Source organism: Oculina patagonica, chromosome 12 (genome assembly GCF_052425735.1).
Source record: "Oculina patagonica isolate OP01 chromosome 12, crgOcupat, whole genome shotgun sequence".
Lineage (NCBI taxonomy): Eukaryota > Metazoa > Cnidaria > Anthozoa > Scleractinia > Oculinidae > Oculina > Oculina patagonica.
In genome coordinates this window covers 1,503,298-1,522,309 of record NC_135769.1, presented here as the reverse complement: position 1 = coordinate 1,522,309, position 19,012 = coordinate 1,503,298, and the positions used below count along the sequence as shown (strand labels likewise).

The following is a 19,012-nucleotide window of genomic DNA, read 5'->3' as shown; positions in this document are numbered from 1 at the left end:
GTTCGTTACAAATGTGATACTATACTGGTCTTTCACATAATTCCAAAACAACGCTTTCCACGGTTATAGCCGGGACAGTGTTAGACTGCTCTGTCACGGTAACAGTCTCGATGCCATCACCTTCTCGGCTCTGGTATGATTCAAAACGTGCCTCGGGTGAGTGCTCTTTGATGTACTTCCAGTTCTGACGAACAATCTGTCAAGACAACCAAGAGATTACACATTAGTCTACTTTGTGTGGGAGGCGAGGTGGTTAGTGCGTTGGACACCGGATCGTTGATTCAGGTTCGACCCTGGCCAGGCATTTCGCTGTGTTCTTGGGCAAGCCCTTTAACGCTCAAGATGCTCACGATGCTTATCTTTACCCAGGGAAACGTATATAATCAGGTACCGGCGAGTTAAATGTTGGGGTGCCCCTGCGATGGACTGGCATTCTTATCCAGGGGGAAGGAAATACTACTTAGAGATATTAAAGATACTACACCAGAGATATCTGCCGGCCCGATGGACCACTATATATAAGTTAAGCTTGAACACAGATTTTACCTACCTATTAGCAAATACACAATCGACAAAATCTAGTTGCAAGTACACGTACAGTTGTCAGTTGACTTACGTATGGACATTAGAGAGGTTACGAATGGACAAAAAAAAAAAATTTAAAATTTTTTTTAAAAAAAAAATTTTTATAAAAAAAAAAAAAAACAAAAACCTTTACGGCAAGTGCTGGAGTTTATTAAAGTCCACAAAGGCACGTAGAATTATTTAAAAGCCCTTATTTAATCTCATATTCATCCTATTTCTTAAGAACCTAACATCTAAATGAAATGCTATACTCTCATTAAACGAGCTGATCTTATCACAAATAAAGACGCCGTGTGATGCGTTGTAGGGTTTCTCGCCGCAACTGTTCTTGTTATATTTTTCAATGTCATAATACCATCATTGTTCATCTTTTATTTGCTTTTTCTTCTTTTTAAGTGGCGAATAAAACGGAAATTCAAAAAAATAGTTTATTAGTACCGAACAAACTTAACGTGTATCAGATATTGCACTTCACATGAATCTACTCACCACAACAAGGAAGGTTAAAATCACCAAACACATTATCACCGCTGCAAACACGACCAGTCCGACTAGGGGCTTATCCTCCTCATTATCATCCTCACTTTCGGTTTGCGGCTGCTGCTGTTTCTTTACACCAGTTAACAATTTCCCAAAGCTGCCATTATTGGTGAATTCCTTGATTGTTTCTTCCAGGTCGTTTTTCTTCAAATCTGAGTCTGGATCCACAAGAACAATGTACTCCACCACGAGCGAATCATCTGGCGCTTCAGAGACCGAGACAATCTCAAAACCCACAACGTCTTCCGTGTCTTGATATACTTCTGAAAGAGCAGCTCCAATTGCGGCCGTCAGGTTTTTGTATTCTGAGCTGTTGTGATCATTGTAAGCTTCAATCCACGCCAAGCTTGAAAGACTCAAACTCATACTTATCTGAGTGTACGTTATCTCTACAGCGGCACCGATGTCGATGGTCATGTTGAGGGCATTTTCGATGTCTTCTTTTCTAACGTGCTTAGGATTCACTTTGCATTCAAACTCGCAAAATGTCTGAGATGTGTTTCCATCCATCTTCATGAATTTTTTTACTTTAATTTCACTTATACCTTGTAGTTCATCAAGATCCTTTCTCAACTGATTTCTTACAGCCAGTGACATTTCTTTAAACTCCTGGCTTCTCTTGTCTGATAGCTTTTTGTCCCATTCGATCGATGTGTTATTACGTTTAACCTCCACTTCAAAAACGACTTTATCTGCAAGATTTGGGGAAGCAAAATAAATAAAGGAAGATAGAAAGAAAGAAAGAAGAAAGATATAAAAAAAGAATTGTTTTATATTGTCGCATGTTCAACATACAATTTTTTCTAAAATCCTGACACTTTTTGTATAGCAATTGTTGTCTTGTAAGAAATTTTTGTCAAAAAATTAAATTTTTCGTTTGGAAAGAAGTCTTGTTATCACAACCTGCAACTTGACTTTTGCAATAATACCGAACAAATTAAGCCTTCTCATGAATTTTTAAGCTCGTCTCACTGGTACTCAAATTGATCCTTTAAAATTGTGTTCCGTTTAATTTTGTAGTGGCAGAATTCTTTTATATGCAAACACCTTTATATAAAAAAGTTGAGGCAAAGAAAGCCAAATAATACACATGATAGGAAATACAGATGAGGGAAAATTGGAATATTAAAAAAAAAAACAACCTTTACATTTTCTTTTTATCATGCTAATTAATTAGGAAATTTTTTTATTCAAACCACTCTATGGTTTTGAAATTTACATAATAAAGATGAATTTGATGAATGAATTTTCGTAGTCGAAGTGAAATAACAACGCCTTGTGAATGTACTATTCAACCTGTTACATGTAACATTTTCAATGCATTTTCGAGTGATTTTCTTAGCTAAGCAATAACGCCTTTTATTCGTGATTGAAATAAGGTAGACATTGTCGTTTCAAATCATCGATTATTAAGAACGTTGAGCAAAAACGTGCTGCGTTTTTTTTTATCTCAGTTAAATGAACTTAAATCTAACCGTTATGTTTTCAGGAATTTCTCACGTCATATAAGCGAATCAGAAGGCTGCAGGATGAATGAGTCACGAACTCAGTTGAAAGCTTTCCCATCATCAAGTTATTATTATTGTCATTGAAGACAGCTGCATTAAAACGCACTGACGATGCATTTTCTTCATAATTTCTAAACCCGAGACAGATCGTAGAAAGATGGTATCAAAAACGATGAACGGGAGGAATGACTTAGTTAGAAACAGACTAAACAATGAAAAGGAAAATAGCTCCGAAAAGTTTAAGATCAATCCTAAGTATAGATCACCTTCCATAAACATTTCTAGTCGTTGCAATAAGAATAAAGTATTTAATAAAGGATTACTTAAGTAATTAACATATGATCGCCTTTCAGGTCGTTTTCTTGAAAGTTCTATTCTTGAAGTCAGCTATATTGTAACTGCAAGTAATTAATTTTGTTTTACCATAAACAGTTTGAGTCGAACGTTTAGCTAACTTGACAACTTTAAACTTGTTGCAAGGTTTTACAATTTTTGCTAAAATTTCTGAAGCCACCTCTTCTTTAATTGGTGAATATTTACCGACATTTCGCACAGACAATTAAATGTGTCAGGTCAAAACTGACACTTTTTTGTGTAAATTTTGGCCTTTTTCGGCTTTTGCGATGTTTAGGTATATCACTGAAAATTTTACGTTCATCCATAGATGTTTACAAAGCGATAAAGGCTGCTTGAGAGAACAAAGTTGTATATATAAAATCTTGGAGTACAGTCAGTAACTAATTCAAGGAGAATGTTTTGAGTTCATTTACGACATGTAGCGTGTGTTTTCATGAAAAAAAAAAACTCGCAAAAATGCAAAACTCACCAAGTGTCCATACTGTAACGGCCAGTGCTGCCATAATAACCAAGCTTACGATGTGCGGTGACATTCGTGAGGAAAACATGATGTCTCCTATGAAAAAATGTCTCAAATTTTTCGGTTGGCAGATCGTTAAGAATTCACCTGCAGCTGGCTAACTTAAAAACATGTTTTTCTTCACGGGAATCATTAGAGCTTGTTATTCCAAAATACATTAAGCCAGCAGATGTTTTTTTGAAAGACTAATCAGATTAAATGAATATTTTTGTTTTGAAGCATTGTTTCTAAGCATCTTACACAGACGTTTAATGGCTTCATTTTCATGAAGACAAAACAGCGTTTTCGGCAAAAAAGTTTGAAATTGTTCGAGCTTTCGACTGTCTTAGTTATTTGTTTCCTTTTTACCCTTTAAAGGCCGCATCGAAGCGAAATTAACACGACAAGCCAAATATAAACAGAAACGTAAGGGTGGTAGGGAGGTGGATGTTTTTGTTCTCGTGATTATTCTTGCAGGGCCTGGGATTTGAATGTTATTTTTATCTTCATTCTCGTTCCCATGGCCTTCTTCGCTTCTCTTAACCCGATGGGGCCTTGGCCTTCGTTTTTCGTGCCAAACTCCCGTCGTCTAAGAGAAGGGAAAGAGCCATAGGAACGAGAATGTTATATCTTTTGAAATTAATTGAGAATGCTTCTTCCTAGGCTAAGCAAGTCCCAATTCAATTCCGAGAATACAAAAAATTATAGATACTGTTCTGCTGTGTTCTTCAAAACAGTACATAACGGCAAGGAGAATGTAAATTCCTGGCTTGAGGCAAGTGTCGCATTAAGGGCTTAGTATAGCCTCCAGTGCAATGATATTGCATTTAAATAGCGCAGATGTCAAATGCAGCCGATGATGTTATGCGCTTTTTAATGAATAACAACCGTGTCTCCTTACCAACTAAACTAAACAGGAAATTTAACATTTGATAATTTTTAGTATAGCTGGTCTGTAAGGGTTTCTACTTGATTCGTTTTGGACCTAGAGATATTGTTATATTTGAGTTTCATACATCTTTTACTAGCGTGTCAACATATTAAACTGTTCTTCAACTGTGAACTATCATCATCACAAAATTTTGTCACAAACGGGGCAAACTGTACTGAATGTTGATTGGCTGAGACAGAAGGTATTTTCTCTTAAACACAGGGCACTTTTAGTAATCAGAGGGCTGATTACTTGATCCTGATTGGCTGATCATGATTGGCTCGGGCAAATTTTTAATTGCCCTCCGTCGGGCCATGCGATTACATATGCTAATAGCTGCAAAATTAAAATTAGAACGCAACTAAATTTGACTAAAAAGATTCAAAGTTTGCAACGAAAATTTGCACATTTGAAAAACTTATTTAATAAAAAGCAAAACCCAAAATCGATTCAAGCCTAGCAGTCCGTAGTCCTGAGGTCGGCGGAAAACAGACTTGCAGATAAAAAAGTGATATATTTTTATCACAAAACGTAATTACATGCATGTGAATAACATATCCCATCATAACACTTAGCTTGCTTTACCTAAACATAATAATGGCACAGTGGGAATCTTTCATTAACCAACCCACATGACAGGGAACTCGAAAACGGCAGATAATTTTACGCTCAAGAAAAAAAAAACATATGGTGAAGTTAACGTTTCGGACATTTGTGAAAATCAAGAAGACTATTTTTTAAAAAAAAACTAAAACCAGTTATGAAACCAATACGAACCCATTGTTTGAATAAACAGCGTTCTAACTTTATAACATGCAGCTTGTCATAAAAACATTTGTTTTCATTTTGGACGACATAAACAAAAAGGAAGTCAGTGAACATAATTAACAGCACGGGTCGTTCTAGAAACCAATTAGGCGTACAAGATGGTAAAACGTTCTCGAAATTAAGGGAGCTATGTCGCAGATGACACAACTTAAAAATGTTTGCCACAATTTTTTAACGTTTCTCAATTACATGCCATGTCAGTTTTCCTCATTCAAAACTATCATTGTTTATTCTCAGTTTATTGTTACCTCTTTTCGGTTGTCTTCTACATTGAACCTCGAGGTCAATGAACAATTACTCATCCCCATGGCAACAAAACTATTTTCTTCTTTGCGGGTGATGACAATTAGCGTTCAAAGGGTCCACCTTACACCCGAAAAAAGCCATTCAATTTGAGTTCACTTTATGTGTTACTGATTGAGGAATTTTTTACAAAGTGCAAAGTTAGAGAAGAGAATATTTAAATCTTGGCTAAGCATGGCTACAGCTTTGGTTATTCTCTGGTCCGGGATGCTGGCGATGAGCGTATTTTCCTTTGGTGAGCATTGGTTTTGAAAGATATTATTTTAGTTTTATTACAACTTTACAATTAGCTCATTTCGTTTTGACGAAAGAAACTTGATAATTCGCAAAAGAATTGAGATGGCACCAGCGATACTTAAACGATAAACAACACTTGACATCAGAGACGAAAATGTTGTAAGTGTTTGAAATTTGGCACAAAATAGAAACAGAATTTCAAACTTAGAAACTCTTTTGCGTAAGTTGATAACAGATGGGAAAAGCTGTGAAGTTTTAGCTGTAAAATGTTTTTCTTATCCATCTAAGCAAAATTTTGTTTAAGTTGTTGACAAAACAGTGCTAACTTTCTATATACACAAGGTTAACCGAGTTATAATTTATGGCTTGCAAAATATCCCCGAATTGATTCGATCATAGAATGAAAACTGTTGGTTTAAGAAAGTTACACCAGCATTTCTTTAAATTTAATCTGATGACACTGAAATTCACTCCACTCAAAATAAAAAAATTCTGAATTTCAAGACAGCTATACACTAGTTTTACAAGTTTTCTGCAAAATTTTCGATGATTGACAGCTTTTGAAGCTGTTTACTCAAACAAGATGTTATGCAAAAAATGAAACTCGAAGAAACTTTGGAAGAAAATCACTTTGGTTTGTTCTGTAGAATGTGGATTTTTTTAAGCGTCACAATCACAGGTTATTTCAGATGGTCATTGAACTTACTGAAATATCACAATAAAGCGTCTTAAGCTGTAAAAGAACTCAAAAGAAACACAAAAAAGCCAAGAATTTGAGAATTGGGGGAATTGGAGAAGATTAAAACGCATTGCATTTGGATCCAATTGAATATCATCGCCCAATTTTTTTTTCACGTATAGTTTCATACTCCTTGTTTGTTATGTGGCCTTGATGTTACCAACAAGAGACTCTTGCTCTGTCGAATTTTACAGCTCATAATTAGCAAAAATAAACAGAACTATTCCTTTGAACATCTTTTCTTTATCCCTTTTGTGTGTATATACCTGCAACAGGAACAGTGCAATCAACAGCCGCAACTTTAAGTACGAGGTGGCCATCGTCAAGCACAGGGGGGACAACACGAGGAACACGGCCAACCACTGGATCGTCAACAGGGGCACAACCGACCACAGGGTCGCCAACGGGGCAAATACAACCACAGGGTTGCCAACCGAAGTAAATTCAACCACAGGGTCACCAACAGGGGCACAGCCGACCACAGGGTCGCCAACAGAGGCACAGTCAAGTACCGAGCCGCCAACAGGGGCACAGTCAAGCACAGGGTCGCCAACAGGGGCACATTCCACTGCAGGATCGACAGCAGAGGCACAATCAACCCAGGGTTACCAACAGGGTCACCAACAGGGTCACATTCAACCGCAGGATCGACAGCAGGGGTAAAATCAACCACTGAGTCTCCTACTGAAGCACATTCAACCACAGGCTCGACAACAGGGTCACATTCAACCGCAGGGGGGAAACAACAACAGGGCACCAACAGGGTCACATTCAACCGCAGGAAGACAGCAGGGGTAAAATCAACCACTGAGTCTCCTACTGAAGCACATTCAATCACAGGGTCGACAACAGGGTCACATTCAACCGCAGGATCGACAGCAGGGGCACAATCAACAACAGGGTCACCAACAGGGTCACATTCAACCGCAGGATCGACAGCAGGGGCAAAATCAACAACAGGGTCACCAACAGGGTCACATTCAACCACAGGATCGACAGCAGGGACACAATCAACCACAGGCCGTCAGCCAACAGGGTCACATTCAACCGCAGGATCGACAGCAGGGGCAAAATCAACAACAGGGCTCAGATGCCAACAGGGTCACATTCAACCACAGGATCGACAGCAGGGGCACAATCAACCACAGGGTCACCAACAGGGTCACATTCAACCGCAGGATCGACAGCAGGGACACAATCAACCACAGGATGGTCACCAACAGGGTCACATTCAACCGCAGGATCGACAGCAGGGGCACAATCAACCACAGGAACTCAGTCAAGCACAGGATGGTCAACATCAGGAACTCAGTCAAGCACAGGATGGTCAACATCAGGAACTCAGTCAAGCACAGGATGGTCAACATCAGGAACTCAGTCAAGCACAGGATGGTCAACATCAGGAACTCAGTCAAGCACAGGGTGGTCAACGTCAGGAACTCAGTCAAGCACCGGAACCGATGAAAAACCAGAACTACCCGAAACAGAAAACGCAGGCTTTTCAAAAGGAATGGAGAGCAATTTTCAAGTTGATGATAAAGAAGGGGGCAAGGAGGAAAAGAAGAAAGACTCCCTGCCTGCTTGGGCGATAGCAGTAATAGTCGTTGCTTGTGTGGCTTTCCTGGTCTTGGTCATTGCCGCAGTTGTCATAAGAAAGGTACGTCCTCATGGTGTAGCGTTTTCATGGAACAATGCGGCGCTGCCATTTTTAATCTTATTTTTATTATTAAAAGTATTAAAGTAGACCCGTTATACTCAACTAAGCAATCTAAGTTGTTTACTTATAATAAAGCTAACTAATTATGAAAAAAAAATGAGTCTAAAATCATCTTTTTTGCCTGCCAGGTTCGTTAGAATGTCATTGGCTGTTTGTGCCTTATCTCAACTCGTTAATCCTGGGCGCCAGGGTCTTTTTTATGCCGTTTTACAGTTCTCGGTCCTGCCTTTATTAGCACTTCCTCAGCAAGCCAAGCTCACGAATCAGCATTAAGTTTTTTAAATTGTCGAAAATGAACCCAAGGAGTACTCCCAAAAGTCTTGACTTGTGGCCCGATAATTAATGAAACAGCATCTCTGTAAGACTAGAAACGATTCCAGAGCACATAACAAACCCTATTTTTGGTACAAAAATGGTAATTGTCTTTACCCTATTTCCGACTATAAACGAGAAAACACACATTGATCTCTTGGTAATGTAATGTTTCGTTGTAATTAAACAATTAATTTTTACAATTGAATTTCCCAGCGCTGGCGTGGAAAGAAGACTGACCGTGAAGTAGGAAACATCCCATGTAACATTGGAGAGAATCCAATCTTGGAAGAAGCAACCGCTTAAATAGCCACTGCCTCACTTGAGTTGGAAAGAGATGTTACACTTAGCTATAGCATTGTATTATCCTAGTAGCATGGACTAGGCTCAACATCGAAACCGCATCAGTTTAGTTTAATACGTTTGTAAAAATACATAAAGGCAGAAACAGCCATTTCTTGGCTTTTACAGTTTAGGCATTACCTTTTTTGTCCCCGAGGGAGGGGAGGGGGCAGCAACTTACGTTTTGTGCAAATCTGAAATTGGACTTTTACAACATAAGTGTGCCACGCCCAATCAGATGGTCCAAAGGTCAAACCATAAGTGTAATTATCGCTAGAGTTTGCGTTTACAGGCAACTTTCTCTAAAGCGGACATCCTCGGACCAACTTTAGCTGTCCGGCTTAGAGAGGTGTCTAAGAGAGTTCAGTTACAGACAAACAAGAAAAATTTGGCCACCACTAGCCAGCCAACCATGTCCGCCTAAGGGAGGTGTCTGCCTTACCATAGTGTTCTCGTAGAGAGAGTTGACTGTATTCCATTTCATAGTAGGTTGGTTTTTTCTCGCGACACAATAGTATTCCATGTAAAATTCTAATAATCACGCTGTTTTGATTCAAACTTTTGTTATGCGCTGGTTTTTGTATTATCGTAGTGAGTTTGCTGCAGTACATAACATATCCATGGTGATCGTTTTTTAATTGACATTACACATGTATATAGCTATTCTCTGTATCTGGGTGATGTAGCTATGGCTTTTCTTAGTTGCAAGTTCATTCTCAACTCCAGGGCTCTTTCGTGCACGTGCGCCGGGGAAGAGAGCTCTTGGGACCCTGAAACCGAACCTGCTCTGAAGTTGATTTTCGGTTGCAACAATGAAAACGCTTTTTATTGGTCAATCTGTTTTCGCGGAAATTTGAACATGCGGTTCAAATTTCGTACGTCATGATGATGTCGAAGCCTAAGCACTGGGGTCGGAATGAAGACCCCGTATGTAAAAGTGCTTCAGGATGCATCTGTCGAACACCATTAAAGTTCATAAACACACCAAACAGATTCCAGTTTTTTCCTCTTTTTAGTCTATGCACGTTTATATTTCCTCATGAAATAAAAAAGACAAATTGCAACTGCACTACAACGTTATTGCGTATCAATGTCACTGACAAGAAAGTCAATAAAAGTTATTACTTTTTAAGGAAACTGTTGGCTGCGTCGTTGGGCAAGTGAAGCACTTAGTTGATAACGGGGGGACTCCCATAAATTTCGGATAGGGGTGTGCCGCGAAGGTTCTTAAACCCTGACCCTATTTAAGGATAAAGAAACCGAAAAATGAAAACAAAAAATACACCCTATTTAAGGGGAGGAGAAACGTTCCGTGACGACCCAGATAACGGCTTACCGCGCACGGCAAAACACAAATCGTTATCAAACCGCTTTACTCATACTTGAACAGAAAGTTCAGTTTAATTAAAGTTACCTTTTTTTCGTTTAGCTGGGCATTTATTTTAGCTGATAGAATTTAGGTACCCTATCTAAGGATCACACTGGGAACACATTGCGAAAACGAGCAAAAATGATACCCTATTTAAGGACCAAGAACCTCAAAAACCATACCCTATCCCGCGGCACATACCTATATAGCACACATATGGGAGTACCCCCCCCCCCCACCCCGGGGTTGATAATAAACTGGAAGTTGATAAAAATAAACTAACCACCGAAGCGAGCTTTGAAAAGCTGACGTTTTGCGCGTTAACCCTTCGGTGGAGCAAAGTGGTGGATTGTGGTGTGTGTGTGTATGTCCCTAAACTAGAGTATGGCGTAACGATATTGGAGTACATACATACATACATACATACTTTATTGCATAGCTCCCCCTTGGGGGCTCTTCCGCCATACAGAAATTAAAAAGATAAAAGATAAAAATATTTACAATAAAGAAGAAAAAAGAAAAAAAAAAAAAAAAAAAAAATCAGAAAAAAAGGGGGTATAGTTGAAATAAAAAATTCGCAATTAAAATTATATACATTACAGTTAAAGGGGCATTTACAAATTTATAATATGTTTAAAAATTCTCTTTTTAAAAAGGTTCAGGTCATTTGTCTCTCTAATGTTCTTAGGCAAGTTATTAACATAACATAAGTCGGTCTACAAGTTGCTCGGCATTTCTCAAAACGTTGCTCAAAAATTCGCTTAAGTTGCTCAAAAAATTTCCACGAAGTTATTTCTTTTCGAAAAAAGTGCTCTTTTCTGTCATTTGGCCTCTAGTTTAAATATGCTTTATTGCAAAAGTAAGATTTCTAACCATTTTCTGATGCAATTTTGCCGCAAAAGGAGTTGCTAAGTCACTTGATTTGTCTCTAATTACAACTACCGTTTAATGTGAACTAGAGTGATATAGATAACGATGACGTCACGTTTGCTGACGAAAGTAATGTTTATACCGTAAAATTCCGGTTATAAGCCCCCCCCCCCACTTATAAGCCCTCCCGGTTATAGGCCCATCTACCTGGAAACAAAAACAAAAACCACCGATTATAAGCCCCCCTCCCGGATATAAGCCATCTGAAATCTTCCGAATATGATAACACTAATTTAAACACTACAAGACGCTGTCATCTCTCAGAATGGATAAAATTTGCTTAGAATGTAGAAAGTTGCCAAAAAGTTGCCGAGCAACTTGTGAACAGTCATAATGATGCATGAAAAATCGTTCGTCATAGACTGCAGGAAATCTACGTAGAGCCCACATCGGGGATTTTCAAATTGCTAAGTAGCAGATTCGACACGCGTAAAAATTGTTGAAAATAATTTCATGCTAAGACGTTTTATGTGTCTCAAGGCCGTAAATGTTTCGTGTATTTTTTCCTCGCAAAAGAAAAGTAGCAATAATTTGCCATGCAATGTAAAAGGTGAGTGCTGAAAAGGAGAAAGAAGCCGACATGGAGCCCTTAAAACGAAGATATTCCTGTGTCCATCGCCCCGCGACATCGTTGCAATTAAAGTTCATTCTTTAAAAAGACCTGATTTGTTTTGTTCTTTTGGACAAATAGAACAAAGGATAATGCCAAATTAAAAAATATCTTCCTAGCAACTGTTTCCACTTATTGGACTCAAAAATCTTGCGTTAAGTTTCTTTTAGATAAACGTCCAAGGCGCAAACAACTAGGCCATTTTTTGCTCCATCTCCAGAAAATTGCCCCTCGTTAAGTTTTTACTAAGAGCAAAACCTTATTTTACAGTTTGTAAAAACGTATGTTGGGATGCGTCATGTGAATTTTTGTGGCATTGTGGCACTTGGTTTTACAGAAAAATGCAAACAGTGAAAAATAATCGATCACAGCAGCAGTATACATTGAAATTCATCTTTGCGGGTTATTAAAATTTTGCCTTTATAGTAGCAGTTAGCGCATAGGAGATTTGCATTCAGTAAAAGAGCTACGCAGTGTGAGCTCACTTCACTTTGCAAACTAAAAGAAGAAGTATTTACGAACGGCCGAAGCATGGGTGCAACATTGAATTTTTTTTGGATCGGAATACTTCTGAGCTTCTTCTATATGTTTGGTGAGTACCAATTTTACCATAAGTATACCCTAGCTTGGATTGGTTTGAGTAAGCTTCACTGCCCCTTAGTTGTTTCTACCAAAAAATAATTACTTGACCGTTCTTTAGTTTTGTTTCATTTAGTAAATAGCAACAAATTTAGATTTCAAAATCCTTTTTAAAAATTGCTAGGCTTAGTTTCGTTCTGTAATAATTAGCTGCGAAACGCTTAATTTTCTGCCGAAAACGACAACAAATAAACAGTAAAAGCAGAAGCCATAATCGCGAGTCCTTACTTGTCACAACATTCAGCGAGATACGAGATATGAAAAAAGCCTTCCAAATTTTACTTCATGAATTTATTGATCGTTTCAATTCTTTGGCCACAAAACAAGAAAAAGATAAACCCAAATATCCCTCTAAAAACTAAACGAACAAATCATTTTCGACAAATTTTACAGCTTTTTGTGGGTTTGAGCTGCTTGTGCTATCAAAAATTACAAAGACAGCATGCCATATTGTTCTCGAAAGTTAATCACATATACCGCACACGACCTGAATAATTTTCGTCCCTAAATCTGCTCTCTTAACACATTTTTAGTATTGGACAGAAACCCATAAGAGTTAAAACGTGTAACTCCCTATGATTCGCATTGTACAAAGCGTTTGCACATTCGTTTTGCACTAAGTACCATATTTGGAAAATCACGAGAAACATTTAACCAATCAAAATTGCAACATTTGGATTAAATTCACAGCGCGCGCTAGCTCACGCTCGATGGCGTAATCTTGTTTTTGAACAAGCTGGGTTGAATTAAGTTAAATTTGATTAAATTCTCATGTTTCATCTTCTTGAAGTAATCCGGATAACTTCGCTTCAATACACTTTATGTTTTTTTTTAGTTTCTGTAAGAAATTTATGGCGTTTAGGTCGAAATTCAAGCAACTTACCGCAAAACCAAAAATTATGTTGCGTGTGCCATTACGTGTATAAGGCATTCGCGACCAAATTCTTCGTGTTTCCAAATATGGTACTTAGCAAAATGAATATTCAAACGCTGTGCGCGCACGTTACACGTTTCAACCCTTATGGGTTTCTGTATTGGAGTTAAAGATAACGTAGTTTTATAATCAACCTCTGCGTTCGAGTTCTAGTGGGCCCATCACGCCGGAGCTTATCCCGGTTTCCGTAGCATGAAACGATTAGGGTTATTTCTACTTCCAGTGCTCCCCCTTGTGTGGAATGTTAGTCAATCGCAGGGTTAACCCCAATTTTAAATTTAATCTTAAGATCTGCGTGTGTACTACCTGTAACAGGAACACAGACAGCCACAGAGCAATTAATTTCAAGTACCGAGTCGCCAACAGGGGCACAGTTAAGTACCGAGTCGCCAACAGAGCCTCTTTCAAGTACCGAGTCGCCAACAGAGCCTCTTTCAAGTACCGAGTCGCCAACAGGGGCACAGTCAAGTACCGAGTTGCTAACAGAGCCTCTTTTAAGTACCGAGTTGCTAACAGAGCCTCTTTCAAGTACCGAGTCGCCAACAGAGCCTCTTTCAAGTACCGAGTCGCCAACAGAGCCTCTTTCAAGTACCGAGTCGCCAACAGGGGCACAGTCAAATACCGAATTGCTAACAGAGCCTCTTTCAAGTACCGAGTCGCCAACAGGGGCACAGTCAAGTACCGAATTGCTAACAGAGCCTCTTTCAAGTACCGAGTCGCCAACAGGGGCACAGTCAAGTACCGAATTGCTAACAGAGCCTCTTTCAAGTACCGAGTCGCCAACAGGGGCACAGTCAAGTACCGAGTCGCTAACAGAGCCTCTTTCAAGTACCAAGTCGCCAACAGGGGCACAGTCAAGTACCGAGTCGCTAACAGAGCCTCTTTCAAGTACCGAGTCGCCAACAGAGCCTCTTTCAAGTACCGAGTCGCCAACAGGGGCACAGTCAAGTACCGAATTGCTAACAGAGCCTCTTTCAAGTACCGAGTCGCCAACAGGGGCACAGTCAAGTACCGAATTGCTAACAGAGCCTCTTTCAAGTACCGAGTCGCCAACAGGGGCACAGTCAAGTACCGAGTCGCTAACAGAGCCTCTTTCAAGTACCAAGTCGCCAACAGGGGCACAGTCAAGTACCGAGTCGCTAACAGAGCCTCTTTCAAGTACCGAGTCGCCAACAGAGCCTCTTTCAAGTACCGAGTCGCCAACAGAGCCTCTTTCAAGTACCGAGTCGCCAACAGGGGCACAGTCAAGTACCGAGTTGCTAACAGAGCCTCTTTCAAGTACCGAGTCGCCAACAGGGGCACAGTCAAGTACCGAGTTGCTAACAGAGCCTCTTTCAAGTACCGAGTCGCCAACAGGGGCACAGTCAAGTACCGAGTCGCTAACAGAGCCTCTTTCAAGTACCGAGTCGCCAACAGGGGCACAGTCAAGTACCGAGTCGCCAACAGAGCCTCTTTCAAGTACCGAGTCGCCAACAGGGGCACAGTCAAGTACCGAGTCGCCAACAGGGACACAGTCAAGTACCGAGTCGCCAACAGAGCCTCTTTCAAGTACCGAGTCGCCAACATGGGGACAGGCAAGTACCGAGTCACCAACAGAGCCACTTTCAAGTACCGAGTGGCCAACAGGGGCACAGTCAAGTACCAAGTCGCCAACAGGGGCACAGTCAAGTACCGAGTCAAGTACCGAAGGCTTTGCAAAAGGAATGGAAGGCAATTCTCAAGTTGATGGTAAAAAAGGGGGCAAGAAGAAAGACTCCCTGCCTGCTTGGGCGATAGCAGTAATAGTCGTTGCATGTGTGGCTTTTCTGGTTATGATCATTGCCGCGGTTGTCATAAGAAAGGTACGTTCTCAAGGTGTAGTATTTTCATGGAACAATAAGGCCTGCCATTGTGGAATTTTATAAAATTTATTTAACAAATGGTAAACGTCACAGCGTGCACTGTTGAGTTACAGGTGCACGCGGTAGGTTGCTAAGCACGAACGATGCGTAAGAGGCGATAGCCGAGGGCGACTCTAGCTTCTTGAGTGCTAAGCAAACCTCCCAAGTGTATCTGTAACTCAATAGTGCACGCTGTGACGTTCACCATTTGTTTTATAGCACAAAGTTTTGGAGATTTATTAAAGTTTCTGGGAGGTAAAAGTGCTTATTTGAACAATTGCGTGTAGTGCTCGCGTAAACGCTGACGAAAACCTAAAAGAATAAAAAAAAACAAAGTTTTGAATCATTTCAAACTTGCATTATACCTCAACGTATTTCAGCATTATGGAGAAATGGTTTTTCTTATGTTTTGGTTTTTTAAATTCACAGGAAAATCGAGAAAACAAGTAAAAAACTCGTGAAGTAGTGGCACTTTCTTGTGCCATGTCGCAACAGATCAGCGCGCACGCTCCGGTTGATGCATACGTCAGCGTGCACCCATGGGCAAATAGTAGACGCTAAATTAACCAATCAGAACGTGAGCTATAATTAAATTTTTTTAAAGTATCAAAGTAGACCAGTTTTACTCAACTAACAAATCTTAGTTGTTTACTTATAATAACGTTCACTCATCATAAAGAGAAACAACTCTGAAATCATCTTTTTGCCTGACAGGCTCGTTATTGGCTGTTTGTGTCTCATCTCAACTCGTTAATCCTGGGCGCCAGGGTCTTTTTTATGCCGTTTTACAGCTCTCGGTCCTGCCTTGATTAGCACTTTCTAAGCAAGCCAAGCTCAGACTATTTAGCATTTAGATTTTTAAATTGTCGAATATGAACCGAAGGAGTACTCCCGATTTGATGGTGACTTGTGGTCGGATTATTAATAAAACAGTTTATAATACTAGAAACGATTCCAGAGCACATAGCATACCCTTTTTCTGGTACTAGAATGGTAAATAGATTTATCCTATTTCCGACTATAAACGAAAAACACACTTTGATCACTTCACGGTAATGTAATATTTCGTTGTGATTAAACAATTCTACAATTATATTTCCCAGCGCTGGCGTAGAAAGAAGACTGACCACGAAGCAAGAAATGTCCCATATAACATTGGAGAGAATCCAATCTTGGAAGATGCAACCGCTAATAGTCACTACCTCACTTGAGTTGGAAAGAGATGTTACTATTAGTTATAGCATTGTATTATCTTAGTAGCATGGACTAGGCTCAAGTTAAATACGTTTGCAAAAATACATAAAGGCCGAAACAGCAATTTACTGCCTTTCACAGCTGAGGCTTTATCTATTTTGTTTGGTTAGTACCATATTAATACCCAGTGACGGATCGAGCACTTGAACTAAGGGGAAGGCCCTTTGTGTTTGCTTACACGCATAAAAATTTTAGCGGGGGGGGGGGGTCATGACCCTGTCTAAATAAGGAGGGACCCCTACCTCTACATCCGCCAATTGCACCACTCTTCTTATTAACGAGTGCTGCTACCCAAATCTGAAATTGGCAACTTTAATGTGCCGCGCCCAATCAGATGCTCCAAAGGTCAAGCCACAAGGGTAATTATCGCTGGAGTTTGCGTTTACTGTCAACTCTCTCTAAAGCAGACACCCTCGGACCAACTACCTTCAGCTGTCCGGCTTAGAGTGAAATTTGGCCAGGACCAGCCAGCTAACCGTGTCTGCCTTAGAGAGATGTCCACCTTAACGGATAGTTCCGTTATGGACAAACAAGTGAAATTCCGTTAGAACCAACCAGCTAACCGTGTGCATGCGCCTTAGGGAGGTGTCTGTCTATCGTCGTGTTCTCTTAGAGAGAGTTGCTTGTATTAATTTCATAGTACCTTGTTACATGAAATTTTCGCGACACGTTAATTTCGTGATTTTGAGGTGCGCGTATTTCGCGACACTTAAATGTCGCGATTTTGCGAAAATTTTGTACTTTGAATCACTTTATTTTCGCGTTTTTGAGTAAGACACAATTTACATTTCCTTGGCAATATTACTTAACATGCCCTTGATTAAAATAAAACGACTTCTTCAAAGGAACAATAACGTCAAATTAACAAAAACGCAAGAGCGGGACTAAATCTCGGCAATAGCAACAACAGAGCAGTTCTCACAATGTTTACAAGTAGGACATGTTTGTACGTGCGTGAGTTATTGTTCGTGAGTCAACATCCATTTACATTGAAAATTCCTTCCTGCAGTGGTACCGAACTTATTTTTTCTTGAATTCTTGACATAATGTGAGACACTCAATTTTCGCGTCATGTTATGTTCGCGACATTTATTGTTGGCGTCACTTTAATTTCGCTTTTTTTTTTAGAATCGCGAAATTCGCAAAATTCGCGAAATTAACGTGTCGCGAAAATTTCATGTTATAAGGTAGGTTGTTTTTCTCTCGCGAAACAATAGTATTCCATGAAAAAGTCTTGCTGTATTGATTCACGCTGTAGTTATTCGCTGCCTTTTGTATTTTCGTAGCGAGTTTGCTGCAGTACATAACATATTTAAGGTGATCGTGGTTCAACTGACGTTACACATGTATATAGCAATTCTTTTGTATCTTAATGTAGCTATGGTTTCTCTTAGTTGAGGTTAGGCGCCGTAGTGAAGCCACGCATGCGCATGTATAGTTTTAGGCCTCGTATGTAAGAGTGCTTCAGGATGCATTTTCTGTCAAACACCATTAAAGTTCATTAACACACCAAACGGCTTCCAGTCTTTTTTATGAGCAGCTGATCCTTTGTTCCACCATGTTTCTTAATAAATAATAAAGATGGTAAATTTCAAGCTCGGTGATAAATAGGGAAGAAATTATTCAACATGACACGAGCGTGGGACAAAGAAAAAATGTGAGTCCCCGACGGGAATCGAATCCATGGCCTCCCAGATACCGGTTGGGCGCTCTAACCAACTGATCATGAGCTACGAGAGACTCGTTGTGAGCTTAGGCCATTTACTAGGTTGATATGTGACATGCGTCCTGCATACTGCTAGGATCAGCAATGTCGAAATCATCATATGTGTAGTAAATAATAAAGATGGTAAATTTCAAGCTCGGAGTTAAAAAGGGAAGAAATTATTCAACATGACACGAGCGTGGGACAAAGAAAAAATCTGAGTCCCCGACGGGAATCGAACCCATGGCCTCCCAGATACCGGTTGGGCGCTCTAACCAACCAACACCATGCTACGCCATACATTGAACTTCTAAGAACATATAGGGCGAGGTGCCGTTCAGCTAGCTTCGGTTGCAATTTGCTCTCTTTAATGGTCGGTGACCCCTACTTTTTTTTAACGGATCACTTTTGTTAATTAATATCTACGTTTTGCGAGAAAATGAAATAAATCGATCTATCGAGTAGAAGTGTGATTGTTTTGTCACACTGACGGTTTGAATTCCACTTTTTGAGCTTTCCTTTTTGCCGTACGACAGTTTCAAATGCGTTTTCCAGGGTTAAGTTTTACTAAAAAGATGGCAAAGCTAGGAACTAGCAACAGATGCACTTCCACAAAATGTGACAAAGATCATCAGCCTCCGTTTACTCATCTTCGATATTTTTAACTATAAACCCTGTAGTAAACCATGCTGAATTACGAGGGCCAATTTTTCAAAATCAGGGTAGTTTTTCACACGCTTTCTCTCTGAAACGAAGTCGGTGACCCCAGTTTTTTTTTGCATTTCTGACACAA

General features: G+C 39.8%; 2 protein-coding genes across 2 annotated transcripts; one reads left to right on the top strand and one right to left on the bottom strand.

Annotated features, from left to right (window-relative positions):
* Positions 1-3,667, bottom strand: LOC144633785 (uncharacterized). The gene is made up of 3 exons (XM_078492659.1): positions 3,460-3,667; positions 1,075-1,817; positions 1-196 (listed from the first exon to the last, which is right to left on the bottom strand). The coding sequence occupies exons 1-3, from the start codon at positions 3,536-3,538 to the stop codon at positions 20-22; spliced, it is 999 nt and encodes a 332-aa protein (XP_078348785.1). The 5' UTR covers positions 3,539-3,667; the 3' UTR covers positions 1-19.
* A 3,597-nt stretch (positions 3,668-7,264) lies between these two features.
* Positions 7,265-9,905, top strand: LOC144632358 (uncharacterized; the record flags this gene model as incomplete). The annotated part of the gene is made up of 3 exons (XM_078490986.1): positions 7,265-7,563; positions 7,611-8,184; positions 8,773-9,905. Coding segments are annotated over 3 exons (963 nt in total), but the record flags the coding sequence as incomplete, so codon positions are not given.
* Positions 9,906-19,012: the final 9,107 nt, after the last annotated feature.